A 26,833-nucleotide genomic window follows, 5' to 3' on the forward strand; every position below is an offset into this window, starting at 1 on the left:
AATAACAATTAACTCACATTTCTCAAGGGGACATCTGGGCCTGTCATCTATCAAGGGTCAGTAAGGGCAGAAGACCAGGTGAAGAACAGCTCCCTGCTTCTCCGTAACTGGAGCCGACCCCAGCAACCCACTGAGATGTAGAAGTAAGTAAAACCTTACATGCTCTCATGAGCTCATAGACTTTCTCCGGACAGCCCTCAGGTCGTTCCATTCGGTAGTCCTTCTCCAGGAGCTCATAGACCTGAGAGAGGTCGATCCCAGGGTAGGGAGACATCCCATACGTTGCGATTTCCCAAAGCAAGACACCAAAGGCTACAGGGGAAGAGGAAGTCAGTAAGACATTTTCAATGAACTGATGCTCTAAATAGGAGCTTATGGCAAAGGTGGGGGAACATGTATAAACAACAACAACAACAGATTGTATCTACCTTCCGTTCAGAGTAGCCCCACTGAAATTAATGGACACATACAGGTGTAGCCAACTAAATTCTACTTCAAGCAGACCCACTGAAATGCCCAACAATTTCAATGGGTCTACTCTGAGTTAGGGCTAACATGGCGTACTGCACATAATTTTAACATGCAATTATATTGTGTTGAACTATTGTTTTTATTCATTCATTCATTAAATTTCTTTGCCAAGAAAAAAAAAGCATTGCCTCAATAAATACAGGGACTGGAGCTATTGTGTGTGTGCTTCACACTTAGCTTGTCTGTTAATCATGCAGTGCACATACCCAAACCAGGTCCGTGCACGGCAAGCAAAAGTCTAGGAGAAGTAACCACCAGGGCTAGTTAAACCAAAACAAATCTCTCCAAAATGACTGCTGAGGTAATGAGGCCATCTAAACTATCCCTGATTTGGAGTTAATAAGCAAAAGTAAGGGGCAACCAAAGCATATTCAAACGTGTAAAATTGCTGGTTTTGTCTATATTTTGATGCATTTTAAGTCAATATGATTTACGATGTTTGATTTTATTGATGCTTTTAATGAATAGTTCACATATAACTGTATGTAAATTGCTCAGAGGGTTGCTGTCGTTGTCAATAGATTGATATATAAACCTCAATTGAGATACTTTGCTCGCAGAGCATCCCTGCCCAAATCTTTGGCACCCTCCAGGTAAAGGGTCCTCTGGGGAAAGGTGAAGATTATCAGCTGGTGGTAACACAAAGGCAGGCTGCTTCACTGGCAGCCACAGTCTCATGGCATGCCACAGAGGCCCCATCTGTGTTGATGTTCTGCTGGCTCCTGAAGACACACCATTTTAGGTGAACCGAACTTATAATTTTATTGTTTTAACTTATTTTTTTTTAAAAAAACGAAAAACCTGTCATGCTTTGTAATTCCATGTTTTGCTGAATACTTTAATTAAGGGTATTTTAATGCCACTGTGGATCTCTTAAAGGTAAAGGTAAAGGGAACCCTGACTGTTAGGTCCAGTCGCGGATGACTCTGGGGTTGCGTGCTCATCTCGCTCTATAGGCCAAGGGAGCAGGCGTTTGTCCACAGACAGCTTCTGGGTCATGTGGCCAGCATGACTAAGCCGCTTCTGGCAAACCAGAGCAGCACACGGAAACGCCGTTTACCCTCCCGCTGCAGCGGTACCTATTTATCTACTTACACTTATTTATCTACTTACACTTTGGATCTCTTAGTGTATATTTTAACTATGTACTGATTTTATAGTTGTAAACTGCTTTAGAAGTCATTTCGCCATACAAGTGTCACACCTCTGCCCCTGCTGTGATTGGAGTGTTCTCCATATCCTGGGGCAAAAATGCTGCATAACTATTCACACTTGGGTGAAGCTGCCCAATGCTACTATGCAGGAGTCCCCACTCCAGGCTTGCCTACTCCCAACTGATTTTAATGCAACTTGTAAAGTTGTTCCCCAGAGGTGGGAGAGCCACGAGCAAAACATGCTCTGGCAGTTCCCCGCTCTGGGCTGCTCACGTTCCATGCCAAACGGCTGCGGAGACGTTAAGGAAGAGTAACAAGCCTCTTCATCAATCCAGACAAGTCTCATGAGATAAGACAGGGCAGAATTAGCCTAATTTTCAATTTACTAGCTTGTCTCCAGTGCAAACGCTTCAAGTTCCTTCAAGTCCTGTTAAAGGCACAATTAAGAGACGTCGGGGCGGATTAATTGAAACCTCCTTTCCTATTGAGATGCTTCTTCTTCTCTGGGAATCAAATAGCTCTCCTTCACCTTCTCTAACTCACTCCAAAAAAGACCTCTGACCTCCTTTCTCGCCTCTATCATAAGAACATAAGAAGAGCCTGGCTGCTGGATCAGGCCAAAAGGGGCCCATCTAGTCCTGTGTTCTGTTCTCACAGCAGCCAAACAGATGCCCCCAAGGGAAGTCTGCAAGCAGCGCAACAGTGCTCTTCCCACCTGTGATTCCCAGTATTCAGAGGCATACTTCCTCCAAGAATACACAAGTAAAGTGAATCAGACCACTGGTCCACCTAGTGCAATCTTGTCTACACTGACAGGTAGCTTCTATCCAGGGGTATCGGAGAGTGTACATTTCCAGCCCTATCCAGAGATGCTGAGAATTGAAGCTGGGAGCTTCTGCATGCAAAGCAAATGTTCACTGAGCTACAGCCCTTCTCCTAGAAACAAAGCAAGATTCCAGTCCTCATAGTTCTAAATAAAAGGCCAATTTAAGTAGGAACATAGGATGCTTCATTCTACTGATCGTTGGTTCATCTAGCTGTTCTATCTACAATGGCAGGCGGTGGCTCTCCAGGGTTTCAGGCAGGGGGTATTCCCAGCTTCACTTGGAGATACCATTGGGGATTGAACCTGTGAACTTCTGCATGCAAGACAGATGCTCTGTCACTGAGCTATGGCTTTTCCCCAAAGGAAGGATAATGTGATACATGTATCAGTAATCAGGTTGGTTTGCTTAAAGATGGGAGAACGAAATCCTCAAGCATTGCAAGAACCAGGAGAAAGAGGAGACTTCTTAGAACTCACCTAGGAAATGAAAGCTGTGTACACACCATAGTTTTGAAGCACATTTTCCTCCTCAAAGAATTATGGGAACTGAAGTTTACCCAGCATCCTCAACAAACTACACTTCCCAGGATTCTTTGGTGCCTATGGGGATTCTTTGGGGATATGCTCCAAATGTGTTTGAAAGGTACTTGAGATTCCCCTAGGCAAGGCAGAGCCTCTTGTCATCAGCTCAGCGACCTGTATGTAATTACTTCAGCCACCCCTCTCTCTTAACATGAAGGGAAGGCCACTACCATCTTGTGTATTGAGAGGTGTCACATCACATTACATGGGAAACAACCAAGGACTGTTCTAGTCCAGCCATTTCCAGAAATTTATTTTGTTAACAGCTTGAACCTCCAGCACTTGGGGAATTGAGGAGAAAATGAGGTGTTTTTTTTAAAAAAAACACAACCCACAGCCTCCACAGATGCAGGCATATTATCCATCTTGGAAAACTGGATTTTTCTACAGCTATGATAGGAGTCCAGACAGTTTTGAAATCAGTGGCTGATATCACTGCAGTTTTGAAAGGTTCAGCCTGCCATCTTGATTCCAAATGGTTTCTGGTAGTGTCTGAGCACAAACGAAGACCTGTTCCCTTGATCTCAGAAACCATCATGCAAAAATTGGTTACAATCAACGTAGTTACCCCATCCGCATCCAGTCATTCTCTCCATATCCAACTCCCAAGTCCAAGTGCCCTGAACTGTCTGTCAGAACCAGAGTCCTCCACCCTTTGGGGGGGGGGTGTCCCACAGATGTTGCTAGACTACATCTCCCATCATCCCTGACCGTTGGCTAAGCCTGCTGAGGATGATGGGCATTGTAGTCCAACATCATTTAGATCCCAAACTGTCTCCCACCAATATTCAAACGCTTATTCATGAGAACAGGATGTTGAGCCAGAGGGGCCATTGGCCTAATCCAGCAGGGCTCTTCTTCTGTTCTTCCTGTTCACTCTCACTATTCCAAGCACACTTTCTCCTGCCTCCCAACCTAATGCTTCCCTCAATTTACCTAATATACTTACCTATGCATGTACCACATATCACTTTATTAATCTAGACTTATTACATATATACAAACACAAAATTATTTACATGTAGAACAGAACACCACAGGCACGCTACAAAGCTCTTACCCCAGACGTCAGATTTGATGGAGAACTTGTTGTAGGCGAGGCTTTCCGGCGCAGTCCACTTGATGGGGAACTTGGCGCCAGCATGAGCTGTGTAGGTGTCACCTGTCATCAGACGGCTCAAACCAAAATCGGCCACCTTCACCAGGTGGTTCTCCCCAACGAGGCAGTTCCGGGCAGCCAGGTCCCTATGGCAGCAGTGATGGAAGATGGGCTATGAAATCTTTCTCCAGCTATGTGGAAGTGGGCACCGCAGATACAACTTCTGTTCCATTACGAGCTCACTGCTTTTCATTAAGAGTCAGTTCACGCAACCAGAGGCTGCTCCATCAAATTTACACAAGCACGTTTCAAATGTTGATGCTGACAGAGTTGGAAGGGACCACAAGGGTCATCTAGTCCAGCAACCAGCAATGCAGGAATTTTTTTTTGCCAAACGTGGGGCTCAAAACCACAACCCTGAGATGAATTGTCTCATGCTCTACCAACTGAATGTGTGAGTGGGATGGCAGTGATAGCTGTGGCTTCTTTGCTGCCATCTACAATTTGGTGGCGGTGGCTGTTTGCTGCAGGGAGTTTCAAATATTCCCACTGTACCCCACTGGCAAAATCAGGGATATGCCTCAGGGATGGAGAAATGGCCTGCCAGGGAGCCCAGTTTGGCCCACGAGGCCATTTCTCCGCAAAAGCACACCCAACTGTCCATCAGCTGATGTCACTGGGTGACACCAAAAATGGGTGGGAGGGGCTCAATCCTGCTGTGTGCATCTTCCCTGGCAAAGCAGACCCCCGCAGCCAGCAGGATTGAACTCTCTGCTCACCACTTGCTGATTTGCCTCCTCCCAACCAACGGCTCTGGTGCTAGCAGAGAACTGAGACTTTTTAAAGCTTCCTTTTGAAGGAACACCAGACTAAGCAACCTCGAGGAAAGTATTTCCCCCAGCAGAGGTCAAGAATGAAAGGAGATGTAGAACAGTCATTTTCAAACAGCATTCTGCAACTCCTGTACTTCCTCTGAAGCTCATTAGGACTCCCTCAGTGAGAGGGAAGGGGGGGGGGAATCAATAATGGCAGACGATTTATTTATTTGGATTTATACTCTGCCCTTACAATGTATCATCTGGGTGACTTATAAACTACAGAGCCTGAGGAAATTTTAAAAGGTCTTTGCAGAATATCTGATTCTGGGCCCAGTTTGAAGTGTTGGTTTTACACTTTACACCCTTTTAGAATGTGGATTGGGGGGGGGGCATTATATAAAGACATTCTTCATGCAGCATGTATTTAACTGTGGAACTCAGTGCCACAGGAGGGAATTATATCCACCAACCTAGATGGCTTTAAAGCAGACAAATTCATGGAGGAGGATGCTATCAGCAGTTACTAGCCATAATAACTATGCTCTGTCTTCAAAGTCAGAGGCAGCAATGGTTCTGAATACCAGTTGCTGGAAACCACAGGAGGGGAGAGCTGCTCTTGTGCTTGGGTCCTACTTGAAGGTCTACCACTAGGGAATCTGGGTGGCTACTGTGAAAACAGGATGCTGGATTAGATGGGCCATTGGCCTGGTCCAGCATGGTCCTTCTTATGTTCGATGAGGCTGAATAAATTGTTTCTACCCAACGCCACGCTAAATTGGAAATCAATCCAACTGCGGAACTCCCTTCCTATGTGAAAGATACATGAACCACTTTCCCAGTGACTCATGAACTTTGCAAAGTCACTGGCAGAGCTAGAGAAGAGCTCCTTGTTCAATGAGAGAGCGCCATACTGAAAGGGCACATTAATTTGTCACACACCGTTGCTGACATGTCCTGTTCTCGTCAGCGAGAATGCCGTCAACACAGCACATAAAGGGGAGAAAAGACCTTGTCATTAGCGACCGTCATTTCCTGCCGACTCCAGTCATTCAGTGAGGTCACCAACGTGCATCTGAAATCCATTGAGGAGGACAGTGACAGCACCCCCCCTGAAGGGACTGGGAGTCTACAGGGGTGAGCCGTTTGCAAAGAGAAGATGGAGACAGACAGATGGATGAACGGGAAGCAAGACACTTTCCCCATCTGCTCCTGCGACCTGGGGTCACTAACAGTGCAGAACAGAGTGCAGAAGGAAAGAGACAGAGAGTGATACTTGAATTTTTTTTCTTCCCCTAAAAAAAAAAAAAGAAAAGTTCCCTTTGCAGGAGGGGTTGGACTGGAGACGAGGATCCCAGCATGGAGCAAATTGAACCAGTTGAGACAGTAAGCCTTAGGTTGGGAGGGGGAGAGTCTGTGTTTGGAGTGGGAAGCGATTGGATGAGGTTGGTGAGAGACACTTTGATCTCTAAATGTTGTTGGACTACAACTCCCATAATCTTCAGCCAGATTCTTTGTCTGTGATTCCTGCACTGAGGAAGGATTGGACTTTTGAGTCGCTTACAATTCTACAATTCTATGAGACACTGGTGGTGCCATTATCAGAGATGAAGTTGCCTGAATGAGCCTTTAGATGCAGCAGAAGAAAAGCTTGTGTCTTAGGGATAAACCGTCAGCATTTCAGTGTGGGATCATCAGGCTTGCTACAGGGGAAGCAGGTGGGCAACTTTTGGTGGGCATGCTAATTATGTAGGAAAGTTAACCACTCTGTGAAACGCTGGTGACCTCAACATGTGTGTGTGTGTGTGTGTGAGAGAGAGAGAGAGAGAGAGAGAGAGAGAGAGAGAGAGAGAGAGAGAGCAGAGTGTAGGGTGCACTTCCTCAAGTTCTCTCTCTTAACCAACAGAAAGGTGAGGAAAAAGGGCTCCTGATCCAGGCACAACCTGGAAAGTTGTGCAAAACAGACATAAAGGGCAAGTGAGGTGTAGTGGTTTTTGTGCTGGACTAGGACCTGAGAGACCAAAGTTCAAATCCCCACTCACCCATGAAGCTCACTGGGTGACCTTGGGCCAGCCACTCACTCTCACAGTGTTGTTGTGATTAAATGAGGAGAGGGGGAACCATGTGGGCCCCCTTGAGCTCCTGGAAAAAAGGTGGTATGTAAATGCAATCAATCAATCAATCAATCAATCAATAATGTGTCTGAGATGGTCAGGGGTGGGGAGCAGTAGTGCCATGATGGTAACCATTAAGTCCAGGATCCACTTACTACAATAAACAGCATACATGCACGAACACACCCAAAATAGCAAGGCTGGCTCATCACACATTGAAATAAGTGGAATAATGTGCATTGACATCTAAAAAATTAAAAGGGGAAAGGAACAGAGCATCTGCTTTGCATGCAGAAGGTCCCAGCTTCAACCCAGAGAAACGTGCTAAGAGGAAGGCACGCATGGCAAATCCACACCGTGATCAACTCCCGCCTGGAAACCAATATCCCCACAGTGGAAGGACGTGTGGATCCAGAATTGGCCTCCACAGTCACTTACGGACCCATTGTTAAAACCGTGTTTATGGAAGACAATCTTACTCGGCTATGAGTGATCGCCAAAGAAGAAGAAGGTTTCTCCTAGTAGGGCTGGGAAAGAATCCCTGCCTGAAACTGCCTGGAACTCTGGAGAGTTGCTGCCAGTCAGTATAGGCAATAAAGGAAAGCTGTCTGTGGACAAACGCCTGCTCTCTCGCCCTGAAAAGAAAGATGAGCGCTACACCCCATAGTCTCCTTTGACTAGGCTTAACCATCCAGGGGTCCTTTAACTTTACCTTATAGGTAATATTGAGCTAGCCGGGGGTCTCTCCCACCTGAAGATGTCATTGGGGATTGAACCTGGAGCCTTCTGAATGCACAGCAGATGCACTACCTCTTCCCCAAATGGAAGGGCCTCACATGCATTATTTGCTATAAATACTACCCTTTATGCCTGTTGTCTTTGTCCATGGCGTTTTCTTGGCAGGGATACTGGAGTGGCTTGCCAGTTCCTTCTCCAGGTGGATCACGTTTAGTCAAAACTCTCCACTATGACCTGTCCATCTTGGATGGCCCTGCATGACATAGCTCATAGCTTCTCTGAGTTATTCAAGCCCCTTCGCCACGACAAGGCATTGATCCATGAAGGGGTGCTGGAGGAGACTCTTGAGAGTCCCATGGACTGCAAGAAAATCAAACCTATCCATTCTGAAGGAAATCAGCCCTGAGTGCTCACTGGAAGGACAGATCGTGAAGCTGAGGCTCCAATACTTTGGCCACCTCATGAGAAGAGAAGACTCCTTGGAAAAGACCCTGATGTTGGGAAAGATTGAGGGCACTAGGAGAAGGGGACGACAGAGGACGAGATGGTTGGACAGTGTTCTCGAAGCTATGAACATGAGTTTGACCAAACTACGGGAGGCAGTGCAAGACAGGAGTGCCTGGCGTGCTATGGTCCATGGGATCACGAAGAGTCGGACAGGACTAAACAACAACAACAACAACAACAACAACCCTTTATTGTGAGATGAATTTAATGACTATGCACTGCAAATGATCCAAATTGAAGCTTTCTGAGTGGTTTGGAAGTACCATAATCATTTTCAAATGTACTCTGGTGGGTGTGGGTGTGCGTGTTTCCCTGTGGGGTGGGGAGAGAGATGTATAAATGTCCCATTTGCAGATTGCCCCCTTGCCCAGTGACTGGGGTTGTTTCCAACACTTAATCATTCCTAAGTCACAGAGGAAGCATCCCGGAAAGGAAATAGATATCTCCCACACGGCACCAAGCTCAGCCCAAGTTCCTTTCAAGACAGACACTGACAATGCCCCCCAAAAAGTTGATCAAGTCACCCACCAGCTATTAGATTGCTCAGAGGCCATTTCCCCAGACAAAGAATGTAAAGTGCTAGCAATAATTGCAGCACACTGAAAGGTCAAAATCCTTCAGACAGCAAGAATGGCAAAGATGCTTAATGGAGAGAAGCGGGAGAGGAACACAATCCAGACAATAGCGGGAGGAGAAAGGAATCACTAAAAAGCACAAGATGACAAGGAGAGAGGAGGGTGGAAGGTGTGTTGAAAAGGTGGGGGCGGGGGGGGGGGGGAGAGAGAGAGAGAAAGAGACTTCCTGAGAACTCCAGTAACTGCAAAGCGGAGAATGATGGTTCGGTGTGGGGAGAGAAAAGGGGTGTCATTATGGGCAATTTGCTGGCTATGGGGAAGGAAGGAAAGAAGGAAGGAAGGAGGGGAAGAGCTCGTTTTGTACAAAGAGCTGTGGTGATTAGGAAGGAATCTTTCATCATGAGGTTTTATTGTAAAATCACAGAGGAGGTAGAAACACTGGTGCACCACATCAGGACTGAGACAGACTGAAAGGCAGGAGTGATGGAAGGGACAAGGGCATCCTGGGGGTTATGACCATACAGGGGCAAGGAGGTGAGCATTTTCATTGGCGCCAGCCACAATGTGTATGCTCTGCCACCACAGTTGGAGGCAGCAATGTTTCTGAATGCCAGCTGCTGGAAACCACAGGGTGCGGGAGAGCATTTGCGCTCAGGTCCTGTTCATGGGTTTCCCATAATGGGCTTGAGGGTTTCCCAAATGGCCACTGTGAGAACAGGAGGCTGGACTAGATGGGCCACTGGCCTGATCCCATGTTTTTGTGACAGCATTGGGTTATTTAGCCCTCTCTCAAGTTTCTTATTAAGATATGGGATAGGAGATGCAACAAAAGCAGCAGAAGTAAGCTTCCCTTTATGCCAAGGGCAGCCCTTGGGGATCAGAAAGAGGTGGCCCAGGCACTGTGTCACCAATTAAAGGCAGGGACTGCATGCAGTTTAAGCCAGGACCCTCACACACCATCTCAGAATCTATTTGGTCCAGTAATGTAATGCCATTATACTAAAAAGATAGGAACCTGTCTCATGCTGAATCAGACCGTGGGTTTATCTAGCAGAGTATTGTCCACAATAACTGCCCGCTGTTCTCCACCGTTTCAGCCAGGGGTCTCTCTCCAAGTCCCATCTGGAGATAACAGAAATTGAACCTGGGACCTTCTGCTTGCAAGGCAAGAAATTCCACCACTGAACTATAGTCCTTCCCCTGAGAATAAAGCAAGATTCCAGGGCTCATGGTTGTGAAGAAAGGGCTGGCTTATATAGGAACACATGAAATTTCCTTATACCGAGTCAAACTGTTGCTCCATCTAGCTCAGTATCATTTACTGTGGCAGTGGCTTCCTAGGGTTTCAGGCAAATGTGGATCTGCAACACTCCTGGGGGTGGGGAGAAGAGCTGTGAGAGGATTTTTTAGGGTGGAGGGAAACAGCTGGTAAGGGAAGGGTTGAAATCTCTCCCTCTTTCCCTGCTGCAAAGTGAACTCTTGCTCAGGTTCACATTATACACAGTTGCAGGGTTGAGTGGGCAGCATCACCACCCCCAAAATAGCTGAACGTCAGAGTTTGCCAGCTGCTAAGCTGTGCAGGGATGCAACATACCCTTGGCAGGAAAAATAATCCAGAAGCAAGACGTGATTCCCCAAGGAGTGCCTGTGTGTTCCAAGACGCAGCACACAACATAAATGGGCTAATGTAAAGCTGCATCGCTCTGTCTGTGAAATATTGTATTAACAGTCTCTGTAGCAGGCTAGTGGTAGAAGGGGAGGTGGTTCCATTTTCTTCTGTAAGAACAGAAGCAGAGTCCTGCTGGATCAGGCCAAAGGCTCACCTAGTACAACCCCTGTCTTCACAGTCGCCAACCCCAGTGGGAAGCTAACAAGCACAGCCTGAGTGCTACCAAACTCTGCCTACTTGTACTTCCCAGCAAACAAGAGCCTTTTACAGTGGAGCTGTTTGATAGCCTTATTTATCCATCATAAATCTGTCAAATCACTCTCTTAAAAGGCATCCAAGTTAGTGGCTGTCACTGCCACCATATTTTAAAGTATGTTTTAACTGCTCTATAATGTTTTTCTTTTTAAATTGTGGATCCATTTGCAGCTCTGGGCTCTTTCAACAGGAAACAAACAAGCAAGCAAATCATAGCATTATTCTGTATAGCAGCACGAAGTTTTCCTACCTGTGGATGAAATTCTTCTTCTCTAGGTACTCCATAGCAGAGGAGATCTGGGTGGCCATGTAGAGGAGCACAACAGCATTCACCTCCTGCCTGTTGCAGTCCCGCAGGTAATCCAAGAGGTTTCCATATGTCATGAACTCAGTGATGATGTAAAACGGAGGCTCCCGTGTGCATACACCTATGAAACATTTAAAAATGAACAAATTAGATTTTAAAAATGAATCCCGCTGAAGAAAGAAATAATTTATGATTTGCAGTATTAATTCTGGGTTGTATCCATTGTTAGGCCACCTTCACACCATGCATTTAAAGCACTATGATACCACTGCAAACCTCTCCCACAAAGAATTATAGCTTGTTAAGGGTGCTGAGACCCCTATTGCCCCCCCAAGCTACAATTCTCAGTGTGGTTTAACGATCATTCCCTTTTTCTAGGGAACCCTTAATTTTCTTAAAGGAGCTCAAGGTGGTGTTTATGATTCTTCCCCCGTCCCCTTTCATTTAATGCCCACAACAAACCTGTGGCGTAGATTATGTTGAGAAGCAGTGACTAGCCCTAGTTACCCAGTGAGCTTCATGGTTGAGTGGCAATATGAATACTGGTCTCCTGGTCCTAGACTAACACTAACTACCACACCACACCGGCTAGGAGAGACCCACTGTCTGAAACCCCGATGAGCTACTGCCAGCCAATGTAGACAATACTTAACTAGATGGACCAAAGGTCTGACTCTGTGTAAGGCAGCTTCCTATGACTAGGATGAATGATTTTTAAGCTAGAGGTGCTGCACTCCTATGAGGAAGGGGTCACAGCTCAGTAGTAAAGCATGCAAAAGGTCCCAGGGTTCAATTCCCAGCATCTCCAGGTAGGACTGGGAGAGCCTCCCTACCTGAAATCCTGGAGAGCTGCTGCCAGTCAGTGTGGACAATACTGAGTTAGATGGTTCAAAGTTCTGACTTGAAATAAAACAACTTTCTATGGTAAGAGAAGACAAACTTTCCTCCAGAAGCTGGTTAAAGATGTCTAAGCTTTCTGGCCTTTTATATATTAAATACAAGTATGAAGATTTAAACACACACAGATGCACAAACCTCTGTTCAACTTTTTTAAAAAATTAATTGCCAACTCCTGCCAGTGAACCGAAATGTCTCTCTGTGAAGCCTTGGTGTGACTTCACAGTGGTTTATCTTCTCCTTAATGTCCTATTTTGCTGTACAAGGCTTTGGTTTGAGTCGCCCTGTTTGGTATTTCTGACACTTACCCAGTAATTGCACCAAGTTTGGATGCTTGATCTCCTTCATTACCGCTGCTTCTTTCAAGAATTCTTCTACCTCCATAGTGTCCTCCTGCAGGAAAAGAGGGAAGGGAGGACAGGGAGAGAGAGAATGATTTCATCACATGATCTAGATAATGGAATCGCTGGAAATTAGTTGCAAGAACAATAATAACCTCTGGTCTCAGGCTGTGGAATATCGATAACCTCTAGCCTCAGGTTGCAGAAAATCGATAAGCTCTGGCCTCAGGCTGTGGAGCATTGATAACCTCTGGCCTTACGTTGCATAATATTGATAACCTCTGGCCTCAGGCTGCAGAACATCAAAAACCTCTGGCCTCAGGCCTGCCCCTCAGTGCACCAATGGGCTGTATCCAATCCTTGTCTATGCATGGATTTACTTTTGCACAACTCTATGACATGGTCTGGTTGGACAGAGAGGAATGGTGGGAGGAACCAGCTGGGGAACACTCAAGGGAAGAAGGCTCAGAGCCGAGGGAATGGTTATGGGAGGACAATGAGTGGCCAGAGGGAGAAGACTGGCAAGAGGAAGTGTCATAATCTGAAGAGGTAACTGGGCTTAGTGAGCTGGGAGTGTTTGTGGCAGAGAGATGTTAAGAATCAGAATTTGAAGCTGGCGAGTGGGAGGTCAATATGCAGAGATGAGGTCAGGCTGGCGAAAAGTCATGGTGTCTCCCCCTCCTGCTGTGACATGCTCGCCCTCCCCCACCCCCGGTCTTCCAGAACAAGGAGAGGTATGAAAAGAGTGGAGGAGAGATTGGCTGTATGCAGGCGCAGTATCTGATTGCTTGGAAAAAGCCATGGAGAGGAGGAGACATAGCTGTGGGGAGGTGGGGACCTTCAGTCTCAGCAACTGATTCCATGGAATAAGACTCACCAGAAATGAGTCACTGCGCTCATTAGGCTTGACACTCCGCAATGTCTGTGGAAATCATGTTTTTGCTAATAAAGAGTTAACTCCAACTTTGGACTGTACAATTACTGACCAGCATGCACTGGGACACTGTACATTCAATCTCTCTCTTCCTCACAACTGCCCCTTCAATCTGGGGGTTCCTCCAATCCTCAGGAGCAGTTTGGGGAGGGTGCAGGTCATGCACGGGGTGGACGGGTTCCATTGCGTGGGTGTAAATCTTTGCTAATGGAACAAGTGCATTGGATACCACCCTATATTTTGCTTGAAGCTCTTTTATTTTATATTTTGCTGGTGTTGGGTTACTGCAGTTCCAGGAGACAATTTTCCTTCCCTATATCCAGATTGAACTCTCCCTTTATTTGTTTCGAAAAGGTCACTCAGGTACCATCCGGAGAATGGCTGAGCAATGTGGAAATCGATGCAACTTCAGAAACCGTCACCTTCCTCTGAAATATCACAGGGGTTCATTTACATGCTGAGCCAGGGGTGGTGGTGGCTGGGTTAACTGGAATTTGGAGTAAGTCAAGAATCAATCTGTGGGCTCCTGGCTGATCCCCTGTGGGAAACCGCAAGTCTAGAGGCCAAATATGGCCCCCAGGCCTTTCTATCGGGCCCTCAGGACTTGCTTCAGGCCACACATGAATCTGTTAACCTATTAAGCTGCCAACAGACCTCCCCAATGAATTTGTTTAGTGAGTGTTCAAGGCCATCAAAACAAGTTTGCATCAGCACATCTTGATGAGTTAATGAAGTATTATATAAAAAGACACTCTTTCGCCTGTCCAGATCTACTGACAAACAACTTCCCCAGGTGACCCCAAGTTTTCATATCTTGGAGGAAAAAGGATCCCCTTCCTTGTTCTCTTTCCATGGAATTATGCATAACACAGATAAATTCCATAAACTGCTGCTATGTCCCCACATTAATAATCTTTTCCCTCCTTGCTTCCTGCATCTTGTGTGAGATATGACACAATCTGACATTCAAGGCTTGATTAGGTAGTCAAGATTCGCAGAGGGGAGATATATTAGTAGCTTAAAAAGTTCAGAGGCATATACCAAGGTGGAGAAATCTCTGGTCCTCTAGATTCCAGCTCCCATCATCCCTCCAGATGTCATTGGACTCCTGTTCCAACCATCCTTCCAGACATCAGTGGCCTTCAACTCCCATCATCCCCAACCATGATGGTTATTGAACCTCATGGGAGTTGAGAGGATGACATGGGGGGGGGGGTGTCAACAGGTTCATTGTCCCTGTCACATATAATCTCCAAATACAAAATGAGGAAAACCCAGTGTGGTGTAGGGGTTAGAGTGTCAGACTAGGACTTGGGAAACCAAGGTTTCAATCTCCCAGTTGGCCATGAAGTTCTCTGGATGACCCATTGACAGTCATCATCTCCCAACCACAGGGTTGTTGTGGAGATTAAGTGTGGAGAACTACATACGCTGCCTTCCTGATCTGGAGATGCTTTAAAAAGTATTAAGAAGTATTAAGGGGGGGGGCTCATTGACTTCAACCAAAATTCCATCTAGTCCAGCATCCACTTTGCTCCCCAATTGCTTGTTTCCAGCCACTAAAACTTAGTGGCACATTGCCTCTCTGGAAACTGTGGCTAAACAGCTGTGATTCCTGCATTGAAGGGGTTGGACCAGATGACCCTTGGGGTCCGATTCCAACTATACAAGTCTAGAAGAGCTTCTGCCACAGAATTCCCTCAGAGTTTGCAATGGAACCCAAACCATGGAGAGAAAGTTTTGCATTTAAAAAGCCACTGCCTCTCTCTCCCCCCCCCCCGCAGTCTCTTCCACCGCCACAGTTAAAATTGCATTATGATGTTATTAGCAGAAAGCCATCTCGGCTTGGCCTCACTCTGGAGTGAGGAAGGTACGGTTCCTGCTCAGCGGGGCGTAGAGTCCAAGATAAACAGAAGCTTGGGTGGCCAGAAGGTCATTTACAAAGCACGGCTGGGAGGAGGCTGTGCATTTACAGACAATGCTGTTTTCTGTCCCTGGGCTTCTTTCTAGGGAGGGAAAACAAAACATTGATGGGGGATAAGGCAGAAAATGGCAGAAGGGGATACTGGGAGGTGGGATGGACCGGAAAACAACACAGAGGCAGCACCACTGTGAAACGGAGAAGAAACCTTGGGGTTTCAGATGCTAGGAAAAGGGGAGATACAGCCCAATGCCACCCACCTGCTGGAAATTTCTCCTGCACGGGGCTAGTAAAATGAATGAGAACTACACTAGATTGTGGCCTCCACTTTTTCCAATGGGACTTGCACGGATTAATTTTTTGGTACATCCCTGCATTTATACCTCGCCTTCTTTCCCAAAAAGCTCAGGGTGGTGTACATAGTCCCTCTTCCCTCCTCATTTAATCCCCACAACTACCTGAGGAAAGTTACACCTAGTGTGCTTCATGGCCAAGTGGGTGATTTGAACCCTGGTCTCCCAAGTCCTAGTCTGGTACTCTAATCACCACACTGTACCGACTCTCCAATTTGGTGTGAGTGTTTTTCTGCTAGAGGTACTTGAATGACAAGTGGGGAGAGTGCTACCGTTGCACTCAGGCCCCAGTTACAGGCTTCTGTTTGAGGTATCTGGTTGACCACTGTGAGGACAGTATGCTGTACTAGATGAGCCTTTGGAACGATTCAGCTGCCAGGCCCATCTTATGTTCTTAAAATCTGGCTCAGTGCTCATTTTGCTGTTCGGCATTTTCACCCCATCCATGTATTTGCTTCCAATTAGTTTGACTGGTAGCTGGCTGGTGACTTCCTTTCCCTAGCCAACAGAAACCGGGCTAATAAAAAATAAGCAAGGATGATGTCTGAACGGTAAGCCAAAGGGTAAAAAAACCAAGGCTGGCTATAAATCACACAGCCGAGAAACCTAGTGGTTAGTGCTGGCTGTGAAGAATCTTAGCTTCTAAACAAGTTTCTTGTCCTCAAGAATCTTCTTCAGAATTCTGGAGACATGTTGGCTAGGCATGCTAAATACAGTGGTACCTCGAGTTAAGAACTTAATTCGTTCTGGAGGTCTATTCTTAACCTGAAATTGTTCTTAACCTGAGGTACCACTTTAGCTAATGGGGCCTCCCGCTGCCGCCATGGCGCAATTTCTGTTCTCATCCTGAAGCAAAGTTCTTAACCCGAGGTACTATTTCTGGGTTAGCAGAGTCTGTAACCTGAAGTGTCTGTAATCTGAAGCGTCTGTAACCCAAGGTACCACTGTAAAGGTTCACAATCCAGGTTGGCCCTTGAGCCTGGGGGTGGTGGTCAAGAGACAGAGTTACCCCATGCTCTGATTTCCTGTCCTTCTACATTCTATTTACTTAATAAGCCAATTATTTTCTTATAGAGAGAGAGTGTGAAAGGATCACGGAGCCTAGGGCTTGCTGATCAGAAGGTTGGCAGCTTGAATCCCAGCGACAGGAAGAGCTCCCGTTGTTCGGTCCTCGCTCCTGCCAACCTAGCAGTTCGAAAGCACGCAAGATAAATCCAGCGGGAAGGTAAATGGTGTTTCCGTGCGCTGCTCTGGTTCACCAGAAGCGGCTTAGTCATGCCGGCCACATGACCCGGAAGCTGTCTGCAGACAAACACCGGCTCCCTCAGCCTATAGAGTGAGATGAGCGCCCCAACCCCAGAGTCGTCCGCGATTGGACCTAACGGTCAGGGGTACCTTTACCTTTATCTCACCAACTGAGAACCCATAGAACAGAGTCCAGCTCTCATGAGCCTTGCAATGCAGCTTCCCTTCTAGAACTGGGCAAATATATCAAATTTGGTTTCTCCTGGATTCACTCGCCTCACCCCTTAGTTTTAAGTTCAGCTCTCCACATTTCCATGGCATCTTAGAGTCAAATATTAGCATTTTGCAAGCATTCCCCCACCCCCCCTATTACCATCCTCGTTGTCATTACCAGCTGGTCTCACAGTGGGTTGCAACAGCTTACAAGGAATGGGGAACTTCAGGAATGTGGCCATCCAGCCTTCTCTATCTGGCCCTTATGACTCTTCCCAGGCCACATCCCTCCCAGTCCTTCCCCAAGTGCTTCTGCTTGTTCATAATATGCTCTTGAATTGCAATGATACCTAGAGACAATGCCCCTGTAACTCTGGACAAATACAAACAACAGAGCATGTGCTTCTCCAGTGTCTTTACTACAGAGACATTTGTACTAGCCTCATCTTACCATTACTACATAGGTACCCAGGGCGCACAGGACAATTCTATACTTCCCTGCTGCTTTCAGATACCAACCCTGCTACGTTGCCAGATTCTGCACAGCAGTGCTCAAAATTTGTCGGATGATGACCTGTGCCACAAACTAGATATAATGAGTACTCGTATTAGAGTGCTCTGTAGACTGATAGCTATAGTCTTATATATATTAACCTTTTATGCTCTTCCACTCGTCTAATGTTCTTAATCCTTCTTTTAGACTCTCTTAGCTTTTTTTAGAACTTTATAGACTATTATATAGGGACCCAAGTGGCGCTGTGGTTAAACCACTGAGCCTAGGGCTTGCTGATCAGAAGGTCGGCGGTTCGAATCCTTGTGACGGGGTGAGCTCCCGTTGCTTGGTCCCAGCTCCTGCCAACCTAGCAGTTCGAAAGCACGTCAAAATGCAAGTAGATAAATAGGAACCGCTACAGCGGGAAGGTAAACAGCGTTTCCATGTGCTGCTCTGGTTTGCCAGAAGCAGCTTTGTCATGCTGGCCACATGACCTGGAAGCTATACGCTGGCTCCCTCAGCCAATAATGCGAGATGAGCGCGCAACCCCAGAGTCGGTCACGACTGGACCTAATGGTCAGCGGTCCCTTTACCTTTACTAGACTTTTATATATACTTTCTGTCTTAACTCCTTTTAGTTTTTTAAACTTTTTTTTAGATTTTAAATGATTGCCGTATTTTTCCATCTATAAGACACCCCCACGTATAAGACGTGCCCTGTTTTGGGGGACTCTGATTTAAGAAAATGGAGGGAGATACTATCTGTGTATAAGACGAACCCAGATTGTGAACATTATTTTAAAATAAAAAACAACATAGTCTTATACACGGAAAAGTACGGTATATCCCTCCCTCCTTATGCTGGTCTACGACTGTAATAAAGATTTGTTGTTGTTGTTGCAATGATGCCTTTTGCTTGCCTTGATGGAAGATGGAGAGACGGGTGGGGTTTTTTTCATGGCTGGATTATTATATTTATGTATTATTATTATTATTATTATTATTATTACCTGTGCCTCACTAGCAGGTCCCAACAATTTATAATTCAGAACACTTAAAACAGATTACAACCACAGGAATGGGATGGGTCCTGAAAACACACATCTCAGGTGTCAAAATGTCAGGGTAAATAGGTGCTTCGGAAAGCTGTATAATGGAGGTGCTAGATGCAGCACTATGGGGAGGAAATTCCACAACTTAGGGGCTATTACAAGGGAATGTCCTCCCCAGGGCTGCCACCCTCCCCCAAATTTCTGAGGGAGATGAAACTACAAAGAGCTCCCCCCCCCCCGGCTGATCTTAACACTCATGAGGATCTGTAAGAAAGGAGGCAATCTCTCGGATATTTGGGACCAGAGTCATATAATAAGTTTAAAATGCTATTTTCACTAATGCATACATTGTTAGGCACACTTCACCCAAATATACACATTTTTGTAAACATTACCTTTCTGGAGAACCACACTGAAAATTTCAGAGAAGTGCAAATTCCGGAAAAACCTTACACTTGGTTTTGTTCATGGTTCCAGAAAGTGCAAATTAGATAGATACATTAAAATGCAAACTGAATTGAGTTTCTCCTTCATCCTTATTCCCTTTCACCCTTTGCTGTGGAATTTTGACTTCCTGGTTGGTTGGTTGGTTGGTTGGTTGGTTTCATTTATGCTGGTGAACATGTTTCTCCCCCTTCTTGCTTAATTCCCGCCAACAACCCTGTGAGGAGGGCTAGGGTGAGAGGAAGTGACTGGCCCAGGGTCACTCAGTGAGTTTCATGGCCAAGTGGGGATTTGAACCCTGGTCTCTCCCAGGTCCTAGTCAAAGATGCTAACCACTGCACCACACTGCCTCTGACTCTGTGATGCAATGAAAAACCTCTTCCAGAATCTCTGTCTTAGCTCCTTGAAGTACACCTCATTTTCCTCCTCTTCCAGGAAGACCACAGCATGCATGAAATATCAGGGGAAGCCTGACAGTAGCAATAATTTGTTTGTAAACCTATTGGGCATGAAAAGATTCCAGGCTGACTGATCTTCAGCCTCCCACAAGGCTGGGGCTGGAAAGAGGCCGTGGCCAACGTCAGTTGCAGTATGGATGTCTCAAACGTGACCCTCAGAGGCACTCAGGTGGGTCAGGCTGCTGGATTCAATCACATCACATCACCAGAGGAAATGGAGCAAGCGTTTGGCCAGATCTGTAGGACCGCAGAAAGCCTGGGTGTGTGTGCTAAAACAATGTAGAGGCCTGGGATGATTTCCTTGTCTTGATGCAGGCAACAAAAGCTCTGCAAAAGGGGAATGGTTGTGGGGCAGAATATTCTGCAACCTGAGGCCAGAGGTTTTTGATGTTCCACCGCCTGAGGCCAGAGGTTTTCAATGTTTTCAGGTTGCAGAATATCAATAACCTCTGGCCTCGGACTGCAGTACATTGTAAACCTTTGGCCTCAAATCCTTGATCATCTTGGCTGCCCTTCTCTGCACATGTTCTAGCTTGTCAATATCCTTCTGAAATTGTGGCGCCCAGAACTGGACACATTACTCCAGGTAGGGTCTGACCAAAGCAGAATGAAATTATTCTATTACTTCCCTTGATCTGGATACTTCTCTTGATGCAGCCTAAAATAACATTAGCTTTTTATGCTGCTGGATCACACCATTGACTCATGTTAAGCTTGTGATCCACTAAGACCCCTAGGTCCTTTTTACATGTACTACTAGTACCTTATTTCTTGCTCCCTAAGGCACACTTTTTCCTCCTAAAAAGTAAGGGGACATGTCTGTGCGTCTTATGGAGCGAGTGCGTGGTGCCTGGAGCCGAATTGCCCAGGGGCAAAAAGCAGATCGTGCTGGGTTTTTTTGTTTTTTTTTTGCTTTTGTTTTTTTGCTTTTTTTTTTAAAGAAAGAGCTAAAGGCTAACAAGCGGGGAAGGGGTGTTGAAAAGAAGCCACTCAGCAGCTGATTTCAAGAGATCGAGGAGGGAGATAAGGGAAGCTAGCTCCCTTCTCGCCCTGTCCCCTTGCCCATGCCTCCATTGTTGAATGTTCTGCAGAGGGAGGCTGTTTGTTTCCGCAGCAGCATGTGACTGGCTGATTGGATTATCTGGCTAATTAGATTATCAGATGCTGCAGAACTGTGAGTTGTACAGGATTTGAACTGATCCTTTTAAAAATGGGGCTTTTCCTCTTTGCAAAAGAAGCTGCACAACTGTGAGCTGACACCCCCCCCAAAAAAAACGGGGCTTTCCCCCTTCCCTCCTCTGAAAACGAAGTGTGTCTTATGGTCAGGTGCATCTTAGTCTTATGGAGTGAAAAATACAGTAAGTCAGGTGCCCTTGTCTTAAATTGGTGGATCTTCCTGCCAGCCCAGAAGCTGACATTTGTCCCTACTGAAATTAATTTCTCTAGTTTGGGGCCACTTCTCCAATCAGTTAAGGTAATCTTGAATCCCAATTCTGTCTTCAGTTGTATTGCCTACCTCTCCCAACTTGGTGTCATCTGCAAATTAGATGAACATCCCCTCAATTCCTTACTCCAAATCATTTATAAAGAGGTTGAACAACAATGGGCCCAGGACAGAACCCTGTGACACCCCACTTGCCACTTGCCACCATGAGTGAGTACTCTTTGGGTTTAGTCAGTCAACCAGCTAAAAATCCACCTAACATTTATCTCATCCAGTCCACATTTTATCAGCTTCTTCACAGGAATATCATGGAGGACTTTGTCAAAAACCTTACTGAAATCAAGATACACTACGACTTGCATGCAGAAGATCCCAGGTTTAATCTCTGGCATCCCCCCCTTAAATTCTTTTTATTAATAACCATGAGAACTGGAATCTTACTTTACTTTGAAGAGAAGAGGCATATCAAAAGCTTAAAGCTCAGGTCCCAGCAACCAGTGTCTGAGCACAAAAGCACTCTCCTCTTCTGAGGTTGACATGACCATGAGGCCACAGAGATGAAGAAGTCTAAAAGCTGCCGTATCAATTTGAAAACAACCCAAGCCAAATCTCTGGGTGTAGGCTGGCGGTTTCAATCCATCGTAGCCAAGTCCTAAAGGCTGAAATACAATCTCAGAAGTTGGGGTCTAAACTTCAGAGAAGTTAGGTTCTAAATTGAGGATTGCCAAAAGGAGGTTCCCTTCCATTATGCTCTGGGCAAATCAGGTTATCAAATATCCTTGATCTCGATCTCTCTCTTTCTCTCTTGCCAAATGCAATGTGCTAATTGAAGTCTTACTTAATGGCCCTATGGAGTTCAACATTACCGAAGCACTGGACGGGGTCCCCCCCAGCCCTCGTTTTCCCTCTCTGTAGGAACTACTTTGCCAAGACGCACTGAGTTGCTTCCAGCCACTTTGCAGCAGGATAATAAATAGGCTGCAGCAGGAATAATTCATCATGAGCGACGTCCGTTGAAACTACCAAGGCAGCCTCCTTCCCGTTATTATTTTAAGGTGTCGATCTTCTTTGCTGCGGGGGCAGGCAAGGCGAGGGACAGAGGGAAGGGATGCCCAAAGTGCTTTGGAAACTCTTTTCTAGAAGACAAATTATACCTCTCAAGAGTTCTCCCTGCAAAGAGACCACAAAGGGCCTGTCTCCCCCTGCTGGTGTCTAAAGACAGATATGAGGTGTTTTTTTAAAACAAAAAATAAAACACCATCCCGCATTCTCCACACCTTTGAAGAAGGAGCCCTAATCCTGCAGTCTAAGACTAGATTGATGGATTTAAGGAAGGTGGATTAGGAGCCCGCCTTTCAAGTGTGTTTTTAGCCATGCATAATTTCAGGCTCCGCACCTTTTTGGGGAGAGTTTCTCTGAGTGCTCTGATAGCTCTCCCTGCACAGAGAGGGAGAGGGAGAGAAAGAAAAAGCCGCTTTATATTATTTTAGTCCCAGCTTCCAGTCATCCTTCATTAAGTATTTATCTGGCGTTTAGGAATTGGCGGCGGAGCATGGCAAAGTACCCGCTTTCGACTCAGAAAAACAGGGAGATTTTACGATAGAATGCATAAGTGAAACATCTAAGAGAAATCGGCTTCCCAGAGCGGGGAGAGGTAGTCTGCGGGAGGAGGGAGGTTGCCCGTGGAAATGGAAAGCCTGCCCTCACCACCCAAAAAGCATGACTGGGATAGTGGTGGAGGCATATTTCTCACATGATTAAATTCTACAATCCAGAACTGTGTCAAGGGCTGAAATACAGTGGGCATTTGGCATTGTAGACTAACAGGTCTAAAGGACTTATGGGTGTTCAGATTCCTTTGCTTCATCTGAACTGAAGATGCCAGACCTGGGGAATCTGCTGCAACCTCCTCCTTTGCATAGTTTTTGTGAAGTTGTTAGGAAACCCTCTATTCACTTCACATATGTTAAATGTTCCTAAAAATGTATATATCAGTGAAAATAACATATAAAGTGTGTTATACAGCTCCTGCCCCAAATATCTGAGAGACTACCTTCCTTACAGACTCTCCTCAGTGTTAAGTTCTGCAGTTCCAACTCCCCATAAAAGCTCAGGGTGGTAGTGGTGGTGGCTTCATGACTAAGGGGTCTGATACTGCTTAAGATGTATAGCACAGACTGAGCCAAAGACTAACCATTTTCATTACACCATGAGAAGCACTTTGCAGAACAGATCCCACTCCATCAGACGCAGAGAACATATGAAGAGCTTATGCTGAATCAGGCCAATGGCCCATCTAGTCCAACACCCAATTTTCAGCAGCCAACCAGATGTTCAGACAGAGCTTTGAAAACTAAGGAGCAGACAACACTGACCACTGGGCAAACTAGATTCCAATTGCTGGCTCTCAATACATTCTGGTGTATTATAATTGTTAGTTATTGTTTTATTGTGTTAATATTGTATTATTGTACTGTATTATTACTCGTTATTGTTTTTAACTAAATTTTTTTTGTTTCAGCTTGGCCTTGGAATTCAAAATGAAGCTGGGCAAAGGCTAATAGAGTTCTGTCAAGAGAACAAGATAGGGAAAGATACAGGAAACTGAATGCAGATTTCCAAAAATATAGCAAGGAGAGACAAGAGGGTCTTCTTAAATGAGCAACGCAAAGAAATAGAGGAAAACAATAGAATGGGGAAAACCAGAGATCTGTTCAAGAAAATTGGAGATATGAAAGGAACATTTCGTATAAAGATTACCATAATAAAGGACAAAAGTGGTAAGGACCTATGCCAGCAAGTTTGGAAAACTCAGCAATGGCCAGAGGATTGGAGAAGATCAGTCTACATCCCAATTCTAAAGAAGGGCAGTGCCAAAGAATGCTCCAACTACCACACAATTGCGCTCATTTCACACGCTAGCAAGGTTATGCTTAACATTCTACAATGCAGGCTTAGGCAGTATGTGGACCGAGAACTCCCAGAAGTGCTAGCTGGATTTCGAAGGGGCAGAGGAACCAGAGACCAAATAGCAAACATGCGCTGGATTATGGAGAAAGCTAGAGAGTTCCAGAAAAACGTCTACTTCTGCTTCATTGACTATGCAAAAGCCTTTGACTGTGTCGACCACAGCAAACTATGGCAAGTTCTTAAAGAAATGGGAGTGCCTGATCACCTCATCTGTCTCCTGAGAAATCTCTATGTGGGACAAGAAGCTACAGTTAGAACTGGATATGGAACAACTGATTGGTTCAAAATTGGGAAAGGAGTACGACAAGGTTGTATATTGTCTCCCTGCTTATTTAACTTATATGCAGAATTCATCATGCGAAAGGCTGGACTAGATGAATCCCAAGCCGGAATTAAGATTGCCGGAAGAAATATCAACAACCTCAGATATGCAGATGACACAACCTTGATGGCAGAAAGTGAGGAGGAATTAAAGAACCTTTTAATGAGGGTGAAAGAGGAGAGCGCAAAATATGGTCTGAAGCTCAGCATCAAAAAAAAACCAAGATCATGGCCACTGGTCCCATCACCTCCTGGCAAATAGAAGGGGAAGAAATGGAGGCAGTGAGAGATTTTACTTTCTTGGGCTCCTTGATTACTACAGATGGTGACAGCAGTCACGAAATTAAAAGACGCCTGCTTCTTGGGAGAAAAGCTGGACCATAAAGAAGGCTGATCACCGAAGAATTGATGCTTTTGAATTATGGTGCTGGAGGAGACTCTTGAGAGTCCCATGGACTGCGAGAAGATCAAACCTATCCATTTTGAAGGAAATCAGCCCTGAGTGCTCACTGGAAGGACAGATCATGAAGCTGAGGCTCCAATACTTTGGCCACCTCATGAGAAGAGAAGACTCCTTGGAAAAGACCCTGATGTTGGGAAAGATTTAGGGCACTAGGAGAAGGGGGACGACAGAGGATGAGATGGTTGAACAGTGTTCTCGAAGCTACGAACATGAGTTTGACCAAACTGCGGGAGGCAGTGCAAGACAGGAGTGCCTGGCGTGCTCTGGTCCATGGGGTCACGAAGAGTCGGACACGACTAAATGACTAAACAACAACAAAACTCCTTTGAATCCCAATTTGAGAGAAAGTCAGGATACAAATACATTAAATACTGCTGTTGCCACTGCCACTAGTAGATTGTGGAAGGTGTTCCCCATGAGGTGCACATTGTCATTAACTTTTTTGAGAGGAATTTGAAAACATTCCTGTTTAGCTAGTTGCATTTGATGACTGAAGAATACTGTTCCTGGTAACGCTGAAATTTCTGAATGAAAGTGTGTGTGTGTGTGTGTGTGTGTGTGTGTGTGTGTGTGTGTGTGTGTGTAAGTAAGTAAGTAAAACACCTGCCCTTCTGTGCTGAAGCCCAGGGAGCGCACTGTATCTGTTAACGGAGGCCATATCTGCAGCAATGAGACACGGAACATTTCTCTCCCCCCCCCCCCGACCCCAAAGTCTTATAATCTGCATGGTTAGAACACTAGGTGTCACTGTCTGCATATGCTTTTAAAAAAGAACCCACAAAGCCGGCTTGAGGAATTTGCTTCTCTAGGGGTACAAATCAGAGGTGGGAAAACAACTCAGCAGTTCAAATGCAAATCCTAAGAGGGCTCAACTAGCCCAGCATCTTCTCACACTGGGTAACCATATGCCTGTGGGAAACTTGCAGGAATGATCTGAACACAAGAGTACCAAAATAAAATCTTAGTTGGTCTTTAAGGTGCTACTGAAGGATTTTTTTTCTATTTTACTCTCCCCTCCTGTTATTTCCAGAAACTGGTATCCAGAAACACTGCTGCCTCTGATAGTGGAGGTAGAGTGTAGGAACTATTTTACATCCTCAAAAGCAATTAAAATAAACATGAAGATAAAATTCACAGGTCAACATTCTACATATCAGGGCTTTGCCTAAACAAAAAATGTTTCTTCCATGCGCCAAAGAGAGTCCAGTGAAGGTGCAACATAGTAATCAGGGTGATCAGCCACTGATAGCCCTCTCCTCCACCAATTTGTCTAATCTTCTTTTAAATCCATCCAGGTTGGTGGCCTTCACTGTTTCCTGTGGGAGCGAGTTCCATAGTTTAACTGTGTGAAGAAGTCCTTTCTTTTATTTGTCCTGAATCTTCCAACATTCAGCTGCATTGCATTCCCACAGGTTCTAGTATCACAAGAGAAGGAGAAAAACTACTCCCTAACCATTTTCTCCATGCCGTGCATAGTTTCATAAACTTCGGTCATTTCACCTCTTTCTCACCTTTTCTCTAAACTAATCCTAAGTCCCAAATGCTAAATGCTGCAACCTTTCTTCATTAGGGAAGTCTGTACCTTTTGGGGCTTTCTAAGAGTGGTGAAGTTTTCCTCTTTAAAAGGGCAGTGGCCACCAAACAGAAGAGTGGTAGAAAGAGAGAAGAGAAGAAAAGGTTTCAGTACCTACCTTTAAAGTCTTCACCGCCACTGTGAGGTTATACTTCTTCCAGACGCCTTCGTATACCTCGCCATACTGGCCCCCTCCAAGTTTGTGCTTCATGGTTATGTCTGTCCGTTCAATCTCCCACTTGTCGTAGTTGGGGGACACACCATAGATTGTGGGCTTGTTGCGCTTGGGGGCCGGGTAGTGTAGAGTGGTGATCAGCCCATCTGCCACGGTCGAGTGGTGGTGGACCAGCTCGGCCAAAGTGTTGAAGCGGCTCTCCGAAGATACGTAGAGCTGGGAGCAAAGGCAGAGAGGGAGAGAGAGTCACCACAACTCCATGTTGTTATTATGCTGCTGATTTGCACACAAAAAATGCATGTTTATTCATTTACATGGTATGTATTTATACAGTTACTAGTTTATTATTGCTGTTTCAACCGCC

At 45.6% G+C, this 26,833-nt stretch overlaps 1 protein-coding gene across 2 annotated transcripts in view; it reads right to left on the reverse strand.

Moving 5' to 3' along the window:
* ABL1 (ABL proto-oncogene 1, non-receptor tyrosine kinase) overlaps positions 1 to 26,833 on the reverse strand; it is a 117,333-nt gene that overhangs the window by 8,947 nt on the left and 81,553 nt on the right. For both annotated transcript variants that reach the window (XM_060270197.1, XM_035112972.2), the window contains exons 4-8: positions 26,413 to 26,685; positions 12,378 to 12,462; positions 11,116 to 11,293; positions 4,154 to 4,338; positions 160 to 312 (exon numbers count right to left, since the gene is read on the reverse strand). In XM_060270197.1, the coding sequence (XP_060126180.1) occupies positions 160 to 312; positions 4,154 to 4,338; positions 11,116 to 11,293; positions 12,378 to 12,462; positions 26,413 to 26,685 (874 nt within the window). The remainder of the gene's footprint in view (positions 1 to 159; positions 313 to 4,153; positions 4,339 to 11,115; positions 11,294 to 12,377; positions 12,463 to 26,412; positions 26,686 to 26,833) is intronic.

Source organism: Zootoca vivipara, chromosome Z, assembly GCF_963506605.1.
Source record: "Zootoca vivipara chromosome Z, rZooViv1.1, whole genome shotgun sequence".
Classification (NCBI taxonomy): Eukaryota; Metazoa; Chordata; class Lepidosauria; order Squamata; family Lacertidae; genus Zootoca; species Zootoca vivipara.